This window comes from Sorex fumeus, unplaced genomic scaffold (assembly GCF_029834395.1).
Source record: "Sorex fumeus unplaced genomic scaffold, SorFum_2.1 ptg000093l, whole genome shotgun sequence".
NCBI lineage: Eukaryota > Metazoa > Chordata > Mammalia > Eulipotyphla > Soricidae > Sorex > Sorex fumeus.
In genome coordinates, this window is record NW_026606150.1 from 9,647,048 (window position 1) to 9,666,879 (window position 19,832).

General features: G+C 68.8%; 2 protein-coding genes across 2 annotated transcripts; one reads left to right on the forward strand and one right to left on the reverse strand.

Annotated features, from left to right (window-relative positions):
• Positions 1-828: 828 nt before the first annotated feature.
• On the reverse strand, positions 829-16,026 carry DEAF1 (DEAF1 transcription factor). Its single transcript, XM_056131901.1, has 12 exons — positions 15,622-16,026; positions 14,626-14,723; positions 13,519-13,648; positions 13,281-13,427; positions 11,823-11,962; positions 11,667-11,732; positions 11,118-11,244; positions 10,837-10,965; positions 10,420-10,548; positions 8,970-9,217; positions 4,908-4,997; positions 829-1,109 (listed from the first exon to the last, which is right to left on the reverse strand). Exons 1-12 carry the CDS (start codon positions 15,908-15,910, stop codon positions 1,005-1,007), a joined length of 1,698 nt encoding a protein of 565 aa, XP_055987876.1. The 5' UTR covers positions 15,911-16,026; the 3' UTR covers positions 829-1,004.
• Positions 16,027-16,719: 693 nt separating this feature from the next.
• On the forward strand, positions 16,720-19,605 carry TMEM80 (transmembrane protein 80). Its single transcript, XM_056131892.1, has 5 exons — positions 16,720-16,896; positions 18,355-18,370; positions 18,564-18,658; positions 18,741-18,833; positions 19,250-19,605. Exons 1-5 carry the CDS (start codon positions 16,881-16,883, stop codon positions 19,453-19,455), a joined length of 426 nt encoding a protein of 141 aa, XP_055987867.1. The 5' UTR covers positions 16,720-16,880; the 3' UTR covers positions 19,456-19,605.
• The last annotated feature ends 227 nt before the right edge of the window (positions 19,606-19,832 follow it).

Consider the following 19,832-nt stretch of genomic DNA (forward strand, 5'->3'; position numbering starts at 1 on the left):
TGCCTCACCCGGAGCTCAGCAAGGGCTAGCCGCAGACGCCACTCAGGGGCTGGGGTCCTGGGTGTCACTGAGGCTTCATCACTGTGGGGGCCTGTGGGGTCTGTCCAACTTCTGTCCCAACATCGTCCCGTCCATAACATCTCTGGGCAGAATCGCCAGCGCTGCCACCAGCTGGGCTCAGGAGCAGCCAGGACACTCGCCCCATGGCACCCAGAGTGGCCAGGACACCTCAGCTCCCCCATGGCACTCCTGGTTCCATCCCACATGCAAGGGAATGGGCCACGCCATGCCAACACCTGCAGGGGCCAGTCTAGTGACCAGGCGGTCTCTGCTGCCCTACTCGGCCACAGTGCCGAGCCCCTTCCGTGGGCTGGGTTTCCTGCTGGTCACTGCGTGCTGGAGCTCACCTGGCCCCGTGCCCCGCAGCGCTGAGCCCCAGGGCCCAGGCCACCGTGTCTGTCATCAGCAGCAGGCTCAGAGGCAGAGGCCCTGTGGGTCACTCAGGCACTGGGGTCGCTGGCCTGAATCCCAGAGCGCCTGAGCCCAGGTGGGGACGGGATGAGAACCCCCTAGACTGGCGCAGGAAAGCCCCGCATGGCTGTGGCCCGAGGCCTGGAGAAGGGAGCTGGTGGGCCGGCACAGGGCACTCGGCCCCCAGGAGCAGACTGACCGTGGGGCTCCCCCGCTCCCGAGGGGCCAGCGTGACACCCTCCCCCCTCCGCGGGCACAGCCTGCGGGGAGGATTGGGCATATCCATACATGCTGGAGGCGTCCGGCAGGCCCAGGTGCCCTGTAAGCCCCGGGGAGGCGCGAAGGAGGCGCAGGCACGCAGGGGACAGGGCCACACTTTATTGCAGGGACACATGTGGCGCACGTGGTTGCACGCCGGACGCAGCCCCTCCCCACCGGGGTGCGGGACCCTGAGAGTCTGTTGGTGACTTGGCCAGCAAGTTCTCCCTTTCTCAACTCCCCAAGTCCTCCCCAAGGGGCACAGCCGCCAGACTTCACACGGGCACCTTCTCCATGACGCCCTCAGCGACGTGGACGTCGTCCGCCTGCACGGCGACTGCTGTGGCCTGGCCACACACGTGCTGGTGATCCTTCCAGTCCTGAAAGGGGACACGGGCACGGGGATCCCGCTCAGCTGCAGGGGAGGCGTGTTCTGGCACACAGCCTGCAAGGAGCCTGCACACCCTGCACACACGCAGCCCCGCACACACAGCCCCCCCCCCCAGCTTCCCAAACACATGCGCGCGCACACACACACAAACACGTGCGCACACGCAGCTCCCCCATTCAGCCCTGTGCCTCCACTGGACCCTGCACCTCCCTGGGCAGACGCAGGAATGCAGAAAGCCTGGCCACAAGCCCCCACGTGGGCAGAGAGAGGCAGCTAGGGTGTCCTGCGTGGTCCACCCAGTGCCTCTTATGCTTTCCACACCCCGTGATGAAAGCGCCTTTCCATGGACCAGCGACGTCAGGGAGAACGGAAACCCACCGTGCTGCCCTGTCCCTGTCCTTAAAACGGGCTGCCTAAGCCCACCGGCAGAATGCGCCCCCTTCTGCGGCAAAACCTGCCCGGCGACATGCCGAAGACCACGGCCGGTCTCCCAGACCCCGCCCCTGGTTCTACTAGACCCCTCCCCTGATTCTACTGCGCGCTCTGCCCCTGATCCTACCAGACCCCGTCCCTGATCCTACCAGACCCCGTCCCTGATCCTACCAGACCCCTCCCCTGATTCTACTGCAGACCCCGCCCCTGATTCCACCAGACCCCGCCCCGTTCTACCGCAGACTCCGCCCCGTTCTACCGCGGCCCCGCCCCTAATTCTACAAAACCCCGCCCCTGATTCTACCAGACCCCTCCCCTGATTACACCAGACCCCGCCCCGTTCTACCGCAGACTCCACCCCGTTCTACCGCGGCCCTGCCCCTAATTCTACCAAACCCCACCCCTGATTCTACCAGACCCCTCCCCTGATTACACCAGACCCCGCCCCATTCTACTGCAGACTCCGCCCCGTTCTACCGCGGCCCTGCCCCTAATTCTACCAAACCCCACCCCTGAATTTACCAGACCCCTCCCCTGATTACACCAGACCCCGCCCCGTTCTACCGCGGCCCTGCCCCTAATTCTACCAAACCCCGCCCCTGATTCTACCAGACCCCTCCCCTGATTCTACCAGACCCCTCCCCTGATTACACCAGACCCCGCCCCGTTCTACCGCGGCCCTGCCCCTAATTCTACCAAACCCCGCCCCTGATTCTACCAAACCCCACCCCTGATTACACCAGACCCCGCCCCTGATTCCACCAGACCCCGCCCCGTTCTGCCGCAGCCCCGCCCCTAATTCTACCAAACCCCGCCCCTGATTACACCAGACCCCTCCCCTGATTCTACTGCAGACCCCGCCCCTGATTCTACTGCAGACCCCACCCCTGATTACACCAGACCCCGCCCCATTCTACCGCAGCCCCGCCCCTGATTCTACCAGACCCCGCCCCGTCCTACCGCAGACTCCGCCTTTGCCCCTGGGGTGCCTTCACTCTGGGAATCAGCTCCAGATCAAATTCAGCGGTGCCAACCTCCTGAACCGCAAACCTTGCCCCGTGCAAGGGGACCCTCCTTCCTCTTCTCCCCACAGCCCCCTCCGAGCCCTACCCAGGCGCTAGAAGCTCCTCCCGAGTGACCTGCGCCGAGGGACCCGACCAAGCTGCTGTGGGTTAATTCTGAGGAAAGCAAAAACGGACTTGCCCCCGGGAGCCTCATTTAGCAGTCCTGGACGGGGCTGGGGAGTGGGCTGGGTGGGCGGATGCGTGGCCTGCATATGCGAGGTCGTGTCCAGCACCGCCAGAGCACCACCAGGTGTGGCCCCGAAATTGAACAAAAAAACAGATAAAAGGGCCAAAGAGATACACAGCAGGCAGTGCACTTGTTTTGCTCACAGTCAATCCCCAGCATCCCATATGGTTCTCTGAGCACTGCCAGGCGTTATCCCTGAGCATAGGGGCAGGACTAAGCCCTGAGCTCTTGTCAGGTGTAGCCCCGCCAAAAGAAAGAAAAGAGAGAAAGAAAAAGGAAGGAAGGAAGAAACAAATAAAACTGAATTGGAACCTGGCCTCTTTGTTCTGGAAAAAGTGGAAGGAAAGTGGTCAAATTCAGAGAAAGGAGCCAAAAGAAAAAATGATAAAAATAACCTGTGGGAAATTGTCCCAATCATCCCCTAATCAACATCCTAGGCTGGGACAGGCCCCTGGGTCAAACAAGTTCAGCTAGTTTAAACTAGGGGGGACGGGGGCTGGGGACAGGGGCAGAGAGCGCGTTCCTGTCCCCTGCCCATGGAGGCCAAGGCGGACGGTGGGCGTGGGGCCTGTGTTCAGGGTGACCCTCAGTGGTGCCAGGAAACACCTTTGCCTGGCCACAGTGGAAATGGGAGCCCCAAGCCCCCGCCAGGGGCCCAGGCGAGACCCACAGATGTCAGAACCGACAGGCGCCCGGGAACTCCAAGGGCACGCAGGTCGGGATTAGGACAGCCGTGAAGGGCAGTGGGGGCCTGCCGGGGTCTCAGGGAGGCCAGTGGGGCCGGCAGAGAGTGACCCCAGGCGGCTTCGTCCCACCACGAGGCAGGGTAGAAGTGGGCGGCAGGAAACAGGAGCAGAAAGCCACGTAAGAGCTGGGGCTGTGGGCAGATGCTGAGGACAGAGGGATGGTTGCGTGTCCCCCTGCCCGCCACGGGGCACTTGGACCTGTCATCCCAACACCTTGGTCCTCTGATGACAGGAGATCACTCTGTCAAAACCTGGTCAGAAAGAAGCAAGTGTGAATTCAACCCCGGGGATGCAGATTCCTGCCGAGCCGGGGGTGAGAGCCAGGAGAAGACCCTGTCCTGCGTGCGGCCCAGCCCTGAGCACTGCCCCGTGGGGCTCAAAGCCCAAAAGGAACGGGGAAGCGCACGCAGCTGCCTCTGCAGGGAAACACGGGACCTGGGGGGCTGCTCACACCCCCAGAACCCCAGAACCACTCAGGACCGGCCAGGCAGGGAACCAGCACAGCCCAGCAGCCTCTAGAGGAGAGTCTGGAAGGTTCTAACACAGCGAGACGCAACCCCCCGCGATCCACAGCCCCACAGCCTGGGCACAGAGGCCACGGCCGCAGGTCCCTGGCCACACACTGTCCCGCCCTCGTGGGAACAAGGGTCGGCCGAGCAGACCGTGGGCAGGCTGTGGGCTGGGGAGCGAAGGCAGGAAACGGCAACCGGCTGCCTGGGGCTGGCAGCCGGGGAAAGCGAAACCAAAGCGCGGCCAGCTGCACCCGCAGGCGGGCGGGCGGGCACCGGGAGCAACCCAGCGCGAGCACTTCACACACTCTCACACCCCACACGGCCAGGCGGCACAGCCCCGCACCCACACCCACCCACGCCCCGCTCTCACACCCCCACGCCCCCACACCTCCGGGCACCGTCCAACGGCCCCCACCACACCCTCACACGCAGGTGCCTGGACACTCAGACACCCTCACGCAACTGTAAAAACACCCTCGCCACACCCACCTAACACCCAGGCACCCTCATAAACGACTCTCGACGCACCCTCGCACTCACCGGCAGACACCTTTACACACAGACCCCCCACAAGCACAGCCTCCCTCACACTGACACACACAGGCTCAACAACCCAGACACCCTCACTCAGCATCGCAGAACCCCCTCGCACCATCCGGCACCCAGACACCCTCACACCCACCCTCCCACATCATCCCATCGGACACCCAGACACCCTCACGCGCACACCCGCCCCATCCCACCGGACGCCCAGACCCCCCCACGCACGCCCCCCCCCAGCCCTCCCTCCAGCAGCCCGGGGGCAGCTCACAGCCCCGGACACGCCCACCTCGCGCCGGCCAGTACCTTGCGCTGGCAGAAGGTGGAGCAGTAGTGGACCTTGTGGCAGCCGGTGCACTCGCTCAGGGCCTCCCGGCCACAGTTGACGCAGGTTCGCTGCAGGGACACCGACAGGCAGGGTCAGCAGCTGCCGGGCCTCCCTCCCGCGGGCCCCTGGGGCCCCCACGTCCCCCGTGAGGCCTCAGGGCCCCTCGCTCCCGGGACCCCGCGACTGACCCCACACACAGGAGGCAGAGGAGAGCCCGGCCTCCCAGTGGAGGCAGCACAGACTCCCCATGAGGAAACTGAGGCCCTGGCAGGGGGGGGGAGCGCTTGGCCAGACGCGTGGGGCAGGGGCGGAGAGGGAACGCGGGAGCCCGCGGCCAGCCCTGCCCGTGTGGGGGGCCCTTCCTCGCCGCCCTCCGCCTGATGGTCGGGGTTCCCGGCCAAGCCCCCCGCACCGCCCGTCCCACGTCCCGCCCTGACCCACGGCTGGCCCGCGCGGGGCTTATGAGGAGCCGAGGGGCCGTGGCCCGCGCAGGACGGGGGCTGAGAGGGGACGCTCTGCGGGCTGAGGGGGAGCAGGGGCTGTGTGCATATGCAGGGCTGCGAGGGGCAGCGGGCTGAGGGGTCACGGGCTGGGAGGGACGCGAGACTGTGAAGGGGCACAGGCTGTGAGCTGACGTGGGGTTACGGGGCACTGGGGGGGCTGTGGGCACCCCCAGCCGTTGGGGACCCGAGGGCCGAGCACAGGCTGTGGCTGAGACCCAGTGGTTCCGTGGGGCCGCGCCGAGGGTGTGGCCGGGAGGGGGAAGGGGGAAGCGGCCGCGGCCTCGCCTGGCGCCAGGAGCGAGCCGGGGATTAGAGTCGCCCGCCCAGCGCCCAGGATCAAGGGATTTTGTTTCCAGGCAGCAGGGCGCACGCGACGGTCACGGGCCAAGAGGCGCGGGGCGGGCACCGGCCTTGGGCGGCAGCGGGGCGCGCGTGGCAGCCCCCCAGGCTCTGTGCGGCTCGAGGGCCGCCCCCCGTTCCGTTCCGTTCCACGAGGAACAGAACGCGAACGGTCAGCCAGCACTTCCTCTCTCACTTCCCCCGCAGCCTGGAGCCGGGCTTCTGGGGGTCGGCGTCTCCCCCAAGCAGGGCTCGGCGCTCTCGGGCTGGGGGCAACACACAGCCCCCGCAGCGGGCCGCCGGGAGCAGCACGGCATGACGGGCCGTTTCACGGCCACCACGCTGGGCCCCGTCTGGCCCGAGAGTCCGGGCACCTGTGGGCACGGCCCGCGGGGACTGAAAGGAGAAGAGAGCCCCGCGGGTCGCGTCCACAGGCCGTGGTGGGGTGGGCGCACACCTGTGGCCGCCGGGGTGGGCAGGGCTGCGGCCGGTGAGTGAAAAGAGGAAGCGGCCCCAGACCCGCGGCCACCTCGCCCGCACCCACCCGGAGCCGAAGCCCACTGGGCCCTGGTGCCGGGCGGCCCTGCGGGGCTCTTCCCGCCCTCACCCCTGCCACACGGCCGTCCTCAGCGTGAGCACACCAGGTCTCTGGGAAGTGACCAGACCCTGCCCAAGGGGCACGGGGCAGCTCCACCTGTGCCCGCAAGTTGTCCCTGGCCCTGCACAGCTGCAAACGAAGGTTCAGGAAGGCTCACCCGCGGCCCCCACAGTGCGGGGCGGGCAGGGAGCCTGTTGGGACTGGTACCCCAGGCCCCATTCGCACACGGTCCTGGGGCTCTCGGTAGGGAGGGCCGGGCGCCCCCGACCCCCCACGGCACTGCCCTGCCCTCCCCCCCACCCCGCTTGCTCCACAGACACGGAGCTCGAGGGCCGGAGTCCAGGGCAGGGCCACGGGCCCCGCCAAATGACTTCCCGCTCACCGGAGTTAATGATTCGCGAGACTTCGCAGGGGAGCACCGGCCCCGGCTCCCGGCTCCCGCAGAGCGCACGCCCACACAGATGCGCGCCCCCCACATGCTTGCACACGCTCACACACGGACACACACTCGCACACGTGCTCAGGATGCACGCCCCTAACTGACGTGTGGATGACACAGCCACAAGGGTACCGAGGAGGGTCGGGGCTCTGGCAAACTGGGCAGGGGTCACACCTAGGGAGACCGAGAAGCAGGAAGACGGGCCACAGAGGCGACAGGCCACAGCCACAGACCCCCCAGAGCAGGGAGCACTGTCACAGTCCCCGGGGGCAGGGAGCACTGTCTCAGCCCCTCCAGAGAAGGGAGCACAGTCAAAGCCCCCCACAGCAGGGAGCACCGTCACAGGGCTCCCTCCAGAGGCTCAGGCTCCCCAGGGCGCTGGGCTTCCAGCAGGTCCCAGCCTTGAGGGACACCCAAGGCTGACTGCACGTGCCCTTCCTGCCCGCAAAGGCCCCACAGCCTCCTGGCCCCGAGAGCGAAGTCCGGCTGGGGGCCCGGCCACATGCAAACAGCGGCCAGACTCAGGTGCCAGCGGCTGGGGGAGACGTGAGGGCTGCTGTGGGCACCGCCACACCCAACCCTCCAGCACCGGCCCCGCAAAGCTGCCCAACCTTCGGGCGACAAGGCCCCACTTCCCACCCGAGCCCCGCTCTTCTGGAGCTCAGGTGTGAGCTTGTATCCACTTCCCGACAGTGCGGCTCCCGGGGTCTCAGTTTGGGGGCCACACCCAGCGATGCTCGGCTGACTCCGGACAGGGCGGGAGCACACGCGGTGCCGCGGACCGAACCCAGTGGCACGCGAGGGAAGCGCCGGCCCACGGCACCATCCGGCCCCGCAACTACAATCCCATGCTTCTGGTTTGGGGCCACGCCTGTGATGCTCAGGGGTTCCTCCTGGCTCTGCACTCAGGAATTTCTCCTGGAGGTACTTGGGAAATCATATGGGGTGCCGGGGGTCGAAGCTGGGTAGGCCGCATGCAGACAAACGCCCTCCCCACGGTGCTCTCTCCAGCCCGAGGAATTACATGGCTCAGAAAACACTCCAAGGGCCGGAGAGGCATCACGGGGGGAGCTGCTTGCTGTGCACATGAGTGCCGCGGGTTCGATCTCCAGCACCCCATACGGTCTCCCGAGCCCCAGGAGTGATCTCTGAGCAGAGCCAGGAGGGAGCCCTGAGCACTGCCAGGTGTGTCCCCAGAACAAAAGCCAAACAAAAACCCTTTAAATGATCTCTTTAGGGGCCTGAGCGATAGCACAGCAGGGAGGGCGCTTGCCTTGCACACAGCCAACCTGGGTTCGAGCCCCAGCATCCCATAAGGTCCCGCAAGCACTGCCAGGAGTGGTTCCTGAGTGCAGACAGAGTAACCTCAAGCAGCCCTGGGCATGGCGTGCACAAACACACACACGCACACACACACACACACACACACGCACACACACACCCCATCTCTAGCTTCCTCAGAGTGTGGCTGGCAGAGACCCATCAAGACTGACCCCGGGGCCCCACGTGAACACACTGTCTCCAGAACGAGGCCTGCAGACACACAGTGCTGGTAGCCCTGCAAGCCTGAGGGCATGGGTTCAAGTCCCTGGTGCCCCTGTGTACCTAGCACGGCCCAGACAGCCTCCCCTCTCTCCTGCCAGTGCCCAAAGCCATGTTCTGACACACCCACAGGCACGCGTGTGAGCGCTGTAAGGGGCGGCCAACCAGGAAGCAACTGTCAGGCGGCGAACACATGTGAGCCCCCTGTGGTCACAACCCCAGCGCACACGCGTGTGAGTCTCAGTGCACATGTGTGTCCCCGGGTGGTCACGGCATCGGTGCACATGTGTGTCCCTATGTGGATGCAGCCCTGGGAACCGCATGTATGTGCCTCAGTGAACATGTGTGTATCCCCGTATGGTCGTGCATGTGCCTCTGTGAACACGTGTGTGCCCCCATGTGGTCATAGCCCCCTGCACACATGTGTATCCCGCGTGCTCGTGGTCCCGGCGCGCACAGCTCCGGCCCGGTGGGGAAGTGGGAGAAGGACAGGAAGGGCCTGAAAAGCTCTTTCCTCTGAGCCCGGGAAAGAGGAACAGAGGGGAGCTGTTTGCAGGCCACGCCCAGCGCCGTCCCCTGCCCCGACCCCGTCTGCCCAGCCGCGTGGCTCGCCCCTTACCTCCTTCCGCTCAGCGTCCGCCGGGACTCGGGCCGGGCCCCCGGCGCCGTCGCGGTAGGCGCCGGCCTGCCTGGCCTGCTCGAACAGCGTCTTCAGCTGCTGCGCGGTGCTGAGCAGCGAGTCCACCATCTCCTCCAGGTACAGCCAGCTCCGCGGCTCCGGCACCTCCAGCCCGCTCAGCACTGCCGACGACACGGCCTTGCTGGCCGCCGAGGGGGGCGCCGCCAGGGCGGGCAGCGAGGTCAGCACTGCAGGGAGGCGGACAAGGCAGGCTCGCACCCCCCTCGGGGCTGTGCACAGGCTCTGCCGCTGAGGCCCGGTTCCATCCCCGAGCCCCACCAGGACGGAGCCCCGAGCACAGAGCCGGGAGTCAGCCCCGAGCACAGAGCTGGGAGTCAGCCCCGAGCACAGAGCCGGGAGTCAGCCCCGAGCACAGAGCCGGGAGTCAGCCCCGAGCACAGAGCCGGGAGTCAGCCCCGAGCACAGAGCCAGGAGTCAGCCCCGAGCACAGAGCCGGGAGTCAGCCCCGAGCACAGAGCCGGGAGTCAGCCCCGAGCACAGAGCCGGGAGTCAGCCCCGAGCAGAGCCAGGAGTCAGCCCCGAGATGGGCGGCGGCTGAGGGCTCAGACCACGGCATGGCAAGACTCCCCAGGTGCGGGGGCGGCTCCCACCATGGCCAAGGCACCAAGGCCACCTCACAGGCACCCCCACCCTGCCGTATCTGCACTAGACTCGGGTGCGGGCTCGGGGCGGGGAGGACAGGCGTGAGGAAGACTGAGAGACGGGGGCGATGGAGGTGTGTGTGCACTGACCAGTGTGAGTGGACAGGTGTGGGCACCGGCCCAGACCAAGCGGGTTCCTGGCAGAACTCGGGTGGGACCCAGGGCTTCAGGGCCCTCGAGAGAGCTGCCAGGGCCCAATGCAGCACGAAACCTGGTGGGGGCTGCAGGGCTGAGGAAAGACAGTGCCAGGCCAGGAGGCAGGAGGGAGGGTGTGCGGGGCAGGTGGACAGAAATGGCTGCAAAGGTCTGCAGGGTGGGAGTGCAGGAGTGCAGGTGTGCGGGGCAGGTGTGCAGGGGTGCGAGTGTGCGGGGCAGAAGTGCAGGTGTGCGGGGGTGCGGGGGTGTGGGGCAGGAGTGCAGGTGTGCAGGAGTGCGAGTGTGTGAGGTGGGTGTGCAGGTGTGTGGGGTGGGTGTGCGGGGGGTGCGGGGCAGGAGCGCAGGTGTGCGGGGGTGATGGCACCCAGGAGGGGCTGTGTGGGTGCAGGACTGGGTGACGGGTGCCGCCTGGCTGGAGACGTGTCCCGACAGGGCCCACTGTGAGTTCCACCCCAGGGGGCAGGTGCCTGCGGCCCAGCCAGTGTTCACCCTGACATGCTCGTGACAAGCCCGGCGGCATCTACACCACAGGCCCAGGTGGCGGGCGGGCGGGCTCGGGCCCGCCGACTCACCTATTTTGGGGTGGGCCGTTGGCAGCGCAGCCTCGGGGAAGGGCGTCATCTGGCAGCTGCCCTGGTAGCCGGGGTAGTGGGGTTCGGGGTGGCCGGCCCGGCAGGGGGGCTGCACCCCCGCCTCCTGCACTGGGGGCAGAACACTCCAGCTGGCAGCCGACTCGCTCACGCAGCCCCCGCCGCAGGGGACCGGGGTGTAGACGGCCAGCAGGGGGAAGCGGGGCGTCCCTGGGGGTGACGGGGGAGGGCGCGCAGCCAGGCCGGCCGGCCCCGCCCCCTTTTTTGGGTGCCACCGGGACCCCCCACCACATGGCCTGCGGTGTCACTCGGGACCAAGGGAGCAGAAGCTTCTGAGGGCCTGTGGCTCCAGCCCCGGGTGGTCGCAGGCGAGGGGCTCAGGGGAGGGGCTGGGGTTACCCGTGGCTCCTGTGAAGACGTCGCCTTGGGCGGGGCTCTCGGAGATGACGGCCGTGGCCTCCACGGTGGACGCTCGGTCAAAGGTCAGGGCGCCGGAGGTAGTGATCTGTCCCGAGGGGGTCACTGTGACTGCAAGAGAGGCCGAGCCTCAGCCTGGCCCTGCAGTGCGCGGCTGGCCGGAGCCACGCAGACTGGGGGGTGGGGGGACACGGATGAGTCCAGACAGGGGCAGGAGGGGACTCCTCTCTTGGGGCGGCCGTGGCCCCCGCCCTCTCACTCACAGGCCGTGGCCGCAGTGGCAGGGAGCAGCGTGATGTTCTTGGGGGGCTCCTTCTTCACGGGGGTGCTGGGCAGCTCGTGTTCCTTCTTGCGCCTCTTGTAGGGGACGAAGAGCCTGACCGGGCCGCTCTGGGGCAAAGGTGGGGTTGGGGGCGCGGTGCGGCCGACCCCAATCCCGAGAGCGAGCGGAACCGTCACTCTAGGGAGGGCCCCAGGGCGGCTCCACCTGGGCGACACCCCCCCACCCACCCCGGGCCATGGGGCCCCTGCAGGGGACCCTCCGCAACAGGTCACAGGACAACAGGGGCGAGCGGGAGTCGCCCTGGAGAGCAGCTCGCCCGGTGGCGCCAGCGTGAGGCTGAGCTGCCCGGGACCCCCGCCCCGCCTGCGGCCACCCCGACAGCCCCCCGAAGGGGACGCCGGGAAGCAGGCACCGGAAGGCGGACTCAGCATCCCCCCAGGTCCCCCCAACCCTCCCTCAGGGCCAGTCACAGAGAGCTACACCCCTGAAGTCATGCCCCCTGACCCCCGACTCCTGACCCGGCGCTCACCAAGGTCATGTCATCACAGCAGGCGGCGCACGTGCAGGAGGCAGCGTGGGGGTTCAGGATGCCGTCCTGAGAGGGGGCCGGAGTCACCTCAGGGGTCCTCAGCGCCGCGCCCCACCCCACCCCCGGCCAGGGAGCGCCGCCACGACCCCGCGGCACCTGGATGAGGCACTGCAGCGGGCGGCCGGCGTAGCGGATGCTCCTCTTCCAGTCCTTGCTGCTGGCCCTCCCCGCCATGGCCTCGAACTCCGTGGGGCTGTACCAGCTCTCGCCCTGCTTGATGCAGCGTCCTCGGCCGCCTGCAGGAGGACCGGGCCTCAGAGGGGCGAGGGGCCGCGACCCTGGGACGCGGGGGGCAGCGCGGGCGAGCCTGCCACGGGGGAGCCGAGCCACGGGGCACCGCCAAAGGACGGACGGACGGACGGACGGGAAGCCCGAGCCCCTGGGATGCCAAAGACAGACAGACGGACAGGGAGCCCGAGCCCGCGGGATGCTGATGGATGGATGGACAGACGGCCAGGGAGTTCGAGCCCGCGGGATGCCAAAGACAGACAGATGGACGAGGAGCCCAAGCCTGCGGGATGCTGATGGACGGACAGACAGCCAGGGAGCCCAAGCCCATGGGACGCTGATGGACGGACAGACGGCCAGGGAGCCCGAGCCCGCGGGATGCCAAAGACAGACAGACGGACAGGGAGCCCGAGCCCGCGGGATGCTGATGGATGGATGGACAGACGGTCAGGGAGTTCGAGCCCATGGGACACTGATGGATGGACAGACGGCCAGGGAGCCCGTGCCCACGGGATGCCAAAGACAGACAGATGGACGAGGAGCCCGAGCCCATGGGACGCTGATGGGCAGACGGACAGATGGCTGGGGAGCCCAAGCCTGCAGGTTGCTGATGGACGGACGGACGGCCAGGGAGCCCACGCCCGCGGGATGCCAAAGACAGACAGATGGACAGGGAGCCCGATCCCATGGGACGCTGAAGGACAGACAGACGGATGAGGAGCCTGAGCCCATGGGATGCTGACGGACAGACGGCCAGGGAGCCCGAGCCCGTGGGATGCTGATGGACGGACAGACGGCCAGGGAGCCCGAGCCCGTGGGATGCTGATGGACGGACAGACGGCCAGGGAGCCCGAGCCCGTGGGATGCTGATGGACGGACAGACGGCCAGGGAGCCCGAGCCCGTGGGACGCTGACAGACAAGATAGATGGACGAGGAGCCCGAGCCCGTGGGACGCTGATGGGCACACGGACAGACGGCCAGGGAGCCCGAGCCCGCGGGATGCCAAAGACAGACAGATGGACAGGGAGCCCGATCCCATGGGACGCTGAAGGACAGACAGACGGATGAGGAGCATGAGCCTGCGGGATGCTGACTGACAGACAGATGGATGAGGAGCCCGAGCCCACAGGACGCTGACGGACAGACGGACAGACGGACGAGGAGCCCGAGCCCATGGGATGCTGACGGACAGACAGACGGACGAGGAGCCCGAGCCCACAGGACGCTGACGGACAGACGGACGAGGAGCCCGAGCCCATGGGATGCTGAGGGACAGACAGACGGACGAGGAGCCCGAGCCCGCAGGACGCTGGCGGGCGGCTCACCGGAGCCCAGCCTGTTCTTGTACAAGGTGCCGCTGATGTTCCGGCAGCGCACGGGCAGCTCGCTGTCGTACACCGAGGGGTCCCAGTTGTACTTGGTCCCGCCCTTCTCCTGGACAGAAGCCAGAGCAGCCGGAGGGGACGGAGGCCCTGGGCAGAGGAAGCAGGAGGGAGTGGCCGGGCCCGCAGCACGCCGGGGCCACGGAGGGGCAGGAGGACGGAGGCGGCGGGGCCGCGTTACCTGGGGTGAGCGGGGCCGCGGGGCCCTTGAGCCCGGCCGTCTCCACGATGCTCCCGTCCGTGTGCACCACGATCAGGGTGGCCTTCTCCGCGCTCAGGCTGTCGCCCAGCTGCAGGGCCGTCCGGCCAGACTGGAGAGAACCGCGGGCCTCAGCCGCACGTCAACACTCCCCACGGGGCTGCCGGGCCCACGCCCAGACAACAGCCTGCCCGGCACCCACCACCCCAACTCCACGGTGAGTCGCGGGGTTTCCCGTCCCTGCAGCTGAGGCCACCACAGGACGCCTGGCATGATCACGCCCCAGACGCTGAGCCCCGGGCAGACCGGAGGGACCACAGGGGTCAGCCAGGGCGAAGGCCGGCCACCTGGGGTCACCAGCAGCCAGCACCCCACTCACATCCACACTCTTTTTTAAATTTTTTTTAGCTTTTACTTTGCTTTTTGGGTCACACCCAGCGATGCTCAGGGGTTACTCCTGGCTCTGCACTCAGGAATTACTCCTGGCAGTGCTTGGGGGAATACGGAATGCCGGGGATCGAACCCGGGTCGGCCGCATGCAAGGCAAAGCCCTCCCTGCTGTGCTACCGCTCCAGCCCCCTCACGTCCACATTCTCGCCTCAACTGTCTACACTCGCCCAGAAATGCATGGCTGTCTACACTCGTCTGAATTCACCTGACGACCTACACTCAGCTGTCTACGCTCTCCCGGGGGCCTGCACAACTGCCTACCCTTTCGCCCGAACCCACTCAGCTGTCTGCGCTTTCACCTCAACTCACCTGTCTACACTTGCCAGAGCCCACTCGTCTACACTACCCCTGCCAGGCTTGGCTGTCTCTGCTCACTGAGCTCCCCTGGTGGTCCACCTCTCCCTGCCCCAGGGTGCCACTCACCTCACCCAGAGGACAAAGCTGAGGCCGCAGAGCCTCGGCCCTGCTGGGGACAGCGCCGGGCACTGGGCAGCGGGCACTGAGTTGTGTGCAGCCCGGGTGTGTCTGAGCCCAGGCTGGCCACTGACTGGCCACAGCTGTCCCGGGTGCCTGAATCCGTGAGGCGAGAGGCCCCGGCTGCGACCACCCTGCTCAGGGCCTGGTGCTCATGGAACTTACCAGCACATGTCCTGAGAGCGAGGCCGCGTTCGCCACCGATGTGGTGAAGACGTTGTCAGCCGAGGAGCCCACGTTGGCCACCGTCACGGTGGTTACCTCTGCGGTAGAGGGGCGGACTCAGTGTGGACGGTCACTGCCCCTCTCCTGAGAGTAGAGAAGCGGGCAGCGGGACGGGGAGGCCGAGGAAGCCAGCGGCCGCTCCAAGCGCATCCCCAGCCTTGGCCCCGACGCCCCCGGAAGGCCATCGGCAAGTGTGCCGGGGGTCGCCAGAGCGGGGCCGAGCACTGGGCAGGGAGGCGCCCCTCTCGGGGCTCAGGGCACAGTAGCTAGTGGGACCTGCAGACAAGCAGCAGGACCCCATTCACAGGCCAGACACGCCCCCTCGGGGCCCTCCACCGGGGAACCACACCCGAGCCCCCGGATCAGCGGCACCCTGAAAGGTGAGTGCAGAGAAGGGGTCCGGGGTGAGCTGGGTATGTGGGGGGGCTGGGTTCCAGGAGAGGGTGCACGGGCCGAGCTCGGGGTCACGTGCAGGGCAGGGGTACAGGGGAACAAGCGAGCAAGGCAGGCAGGAGCCGATCTCACAGGGCAGGTGTGCAGAGACAAGTGTGCAGGGCAGGTGTGATGCATGGGCAGGTGTGCATAGGTGGGTGTGCACAGACAAGCGTGCACGGGCAGGTGTGCACAGGCAGGTGTGCAGGGCAGGTGTGATGCATGGGCAGGTGTGCATAGGCCGGTGTGCACAGACAAGCGTGCACGGGCAGGTGTGCACAGGCAGGTGTGCAGGGCAGGTGTGATGCATGGGCAGGTGTGCATAGGCCGGTGCGCACAGACAAGTGTGCACGGGCAGGTGTGCTGCTTGAGCAGCTCTGCGCAAGGCAGGTAGTGCAGGTGTGCACGGTGCCCGCGCTGGGATGCACAGGTCGGGGGCAGCGTGGGTGCACGGGGTGGGTGTGTGTCCGGCAGGTGCCCGGTGTGCAGGGCGGGCCCACTTGCCTGCGAAGGCGGCGGCTGCGGCGGCCTCGTCGGAGCCCGGCAGGGCCTCGGCGCCCATGTCCATGTGCCCGGAGTCCGCAGCCATCACCGCCACGGCCGTCACCCGCCGCGTGTCGCGCTCCGCCTCCGAGTCGCCGCCATCCTCCGAGTCCTCCTCCCGGTTGAGCACCGGCTCCTCCGCTTCGCCCCCCGCAGCGGCCGCGGCCGCCGCCGCCACAGCGGCCGCGGCCGCCACGGCCGCCGCCTCGGCCAGGCCCAGCTGCTTCGCGGCCGCTTCCGAGTCCTCCATCCGGACTCCGCCGAGCGCGCCCGAAGGCGCCGGCCGGGGCCGCCCGAAGGCCGGGACGGGGCCCGAAGCGGGGCCGCCCGAGGACCGGCCGAAGCGGTACCGAGCCGAGCGCCGAGCCGAGCCGAGCCGAGCCGAGCGCCGAGCCGAGCCGAGCCGAGCCGGGCCGAGCCGGGCCGAACCGAGCGCCGAGCCGGGCGCCGAGCCGAGCCGAGCCGAGCCGAGCCGAGCTGAGAGCCGAGTCGAGCTGAGAGCCGAGCCGAGCGCCGAGCCGAGCCGAGCCGAGCCGAGCCGGGCCGGACAAGCCGAGCCGGGCCGGGCCGAGCCGAGCCGGGCCGAGCCGAGCCGGGCCGGGCCGAGTTAAATCGAGCGCCGAGCCGAGCCGAGCCTACCCGAACAGGGCCGAACCGGCACGAAGAGGCCCAGCGGCCGGAGCCGACGGTCAAGAGTCCGAAACCGAAGAGGGCCGAAGCGGCCCGAAGTGCGGAGCCGAATTGGCCCGAGTCCGCCCGAGGCCACACGAGAGTCTCCGAGCGGTTCTGCCCAATCCTCCTCCGCTCCGAGGAGGCCCAGCGGGCGAGTTCCCGGCCAGAAGCACTGGCCGGCCGTGGGCCGAGTCCCTCCCTCGACCGACGCGGCTCGGCCAGGTCCAGGAGACCGCGCGCCTCAGGCTTCGCCGGACCCGCCGCGAGCGGGAGACGAGTCCGCCCGAAGCGGAGCCGAGTCCTCCCGAACGGTCCCGAGCGCGGACGAAGCGGGGCCGAGTCCTTCCGAGCGGTCCCGAGCCGGGTCCAGCGCCCTTCGGTGGGTCTCGGTCGCCTCCGTCCGAAGGGGCCCGAGCACTGCCGAGCGGCCGAGCGGGCCTCGGACGCGGCCCCGAGACGCGGCGGGAAGCGAAGATGGCCGAAGCGGCGCGAACGTAGCGGCTCGGGCTTCCGGGATCGCGGCGGCGCCGGCGGGCGGGGCCGGCAAGATGGCGGCGGCGCGGGGTGAGGCGGGGCGGGGCGGGGCGGGGTGGACCCCGGACCCCGGACCCCGGACCCGCGGCCGCGGGTCGGGCGCCGCGGAAGGCGACCCCCGCCCGCGCCCCCGCCCTGGGGCTCTGCCCGGCTGCGGCTCCGCGCCGAGGGCCGCTGGGGGGGTCGCTGGGGCCGGGGGGGCGCCCGGGGGGCGCCCGGGGGGGGCCGCGTCCACTGCACCTGCCCCCGGCGCCCCGCCCGCCGGCGCTCCCCGGCCACTGGCCCTCCCTGGCCATTGTCCTCCCTGCCCATTGTCGCCCACTGGCCCTCCCTGGCCACTGTCCTCCCTGGCCACTGTCCTCCCTGCCCATTGTCGCCCACTGCCCCCCCCCCCCGCCCACCCCTGCCTCGCAGATCCGCTTGAGATCCCACCCACAGGGTCCAGATTCCAAAGCCCCAGGGCTTGTCCAGACCCGGCCTCGGCTGTGGGGGCGTGGCCTATCCAGACCCCTCCCAGGCAGAAGGCTCTAGAAGGGGGCGTCCAGACCCTCTTCTGGAGGTCCCACCCGGCCACAGGGGTGGGCCACCTGCCCCCCAGCCGGGTTCTAGGCAGTAGTGGTTCTGGTCCAGGCTCCGACTGACCCCCCTGTTCTGGGCCTGGTTCCGGCTGACACACCCCCCAGTCCTGAGCCTGCCTCTGGCTGATGCCCCGGTCCTGAGCCTGGTTCCGGCTGACTCCCCTGTTCTGGGCCTGGTTCTGGCTGGACCCCCCAATCCTGGGCCTGGTTCCGGCTGACCCCCCCCTCCGGTCCGGGGCCTGGTTCTGGCTGATGCCCCAGTCCGGGGCCTGGTTCCGGCTGACTCCCCTGTTCTGGGCCTGGTTCTGCTGCCGCCCCCCCCCCCCCCATTCTAGGCCTGGTTCTGGCTGATGCCCCAGTCCGGGGCCTGGTTCCGGCTGACTCCCCTGTTCTGGGCCTGGTTCCGGCTGGGCCCCCCAATCCTGGGCCTGGTTCCGGCTGGGCCCCCCAATCCTGGGCATGGTTCCGGCTGACCCCCCCCACACCACCGGTCCAGGGCCTGGTTCTGGCTGATGCCCCAGTCCTGAGCCTGCCTCTGGCTGATGCCCGGGTCCTGAGCCTGCCTCTGGCTGATGCCCGGGTCCTGAGCCTGGTTCTGCTGCCGCCCCCTCCCTCCCCTTCCCCCCAACCCCCCCAGTACTGGGCCTGGTTCTGGCTGACGCCCCAGCCCCTGGCCTGGTTCCGGCTGACTGCAGTGTGGGCTGCGGGGCCTCCGCTCCCCTGCCCAGTCCCCAGGCCGACGCTGTCGCCCGGTACTCTGGGGTGAAGGAGTGTGCCGTGAGGGGGAGTGGTGGCCTGCCCTGGTGGTCAGGGCAGTGTGAGGCCTGGCGGGCTGCCGTCTCCTGGGCCTGGGCGCAGGCGGCCTCACTCCCCACGCCCAGGTCAGCAGCGGTCACCCCTCTCTCCACAGGGGGACCCACCACCGTGGTATCCTTCCTGGGCGCAGCCGGCCCCACCCCCTGCCCGCCCGCCCTGCTGGGGGTGGGACGAGGGGGTCCCTGGGGTCAGGCGGGAGGTGCCTCCGCGCCCCAGGGGTGGCGGGCAGCGAGGGGAGGGGCCTGCCCTGGCGTGGGAGGGTCCGCCCGAGGGGCCCTGGCTGGACAGTCCTTGACCACCGCGGCTCTCGTCCCTGCCGCTGCAGCTGCTGCTATGCCTCAGCGCGGCCTTCTGCTCCGGCCACGTCCTCGCCTCGCTCCTGCTGCTGGCCTACAAGAGTGAGGGGCTGCCCGTGGGGGGCTGGCGGGCGGGGCGGCCCCACGGCCTGGCCCCGAGCTGACCCCCCTCTGCCGCCTTCAGCCCAGGCCTTCAGCTACCCCCTGGGCCTCGCCGCCCGCGACGTGGCGCTGCTGCTCCTGCTCGGGGCCCTGGAGGCCCTGCGACTGGGCCTGGGTGAGTGGACGCCGGGCCCGGGTGAGTGGACGCCCACCGGGCGCGGGGGTGCCTGGAGCCACGTGGCTCACCTTTCAGCCATCAACTATTCACGAGGGGCACCGCCGGGAGACGCGTCCGGATGGGGTGCCACCGGCCCCCGCAAGCATGGGGTCCCCCCCCGGGACGGGAGTCTGGCAGGCTCTGCCTTCTCCCCGGCACAGCGGCCCACCGGGTGCAGCCCGGGGACCTGCTTCACAGTGCCCATCTGGCCCACGCCCCTTTGTGGCACCCCACCCGTGGCCCCTGACTCCAGACAGGCTCAGCCCAGGCTTTGGGGTCCTGAGGGTGCTGCGTCTGTGCCAGGCAGCGGGAGACCCCACGGGGGCCCCCCCCCCGCACAGCGCCCGCCTGCTCACGCCCGCTCTCCTCTGCAGGTGCCCAGGGCAATCTGACGGAGTCCGAGGGGCCGTTGGCCGCCAGCCTGGCCCTCACCCTGGGCTGTGCTGTGCTGGCAGCCTACTTCCTCCTCTGGCAGACTCTGGTGCTCTGGCTGGACTCCTGGCTCAGCTTGGCGCTCCTGGTGCTGCACGGCCTGGAGGCCTGCCTGCAGGCGGTGACCATCGCGGCCTTCCTACGCTAGGGAGGAAGCAGGAGTAAGGAGCTGCCCTGGGCCAGGAGGCCCCGGAGGGTCCTCAGTAGCCGCCCTGATTCCCTGACCTCCAAGGACCGGTCACCCACCGCATGGACGCGCCCGGGAGCAGCTGTGCTGCGCCTCCAAATCCTGCTCCCCCAGACTTCCAAATAAACGTTCCCACCTCCCAGAACCCCAGAACGTCTCATTATTGCCCTCCACTCCGTGGCCAGGGCGGCAGGGGTCAGCGTCCTCCCAACTAGGCGTGTGGCCTCCTGCCCAGGGACCTGGGCTGGCCCTTGTCACCCTCTGACTCTGCCACCTGGTGACAGCGCGTAAGGGAGAGCCGGAGCCCCCTGGGTGCCCCGCCCCCTGCCTGGATCGCC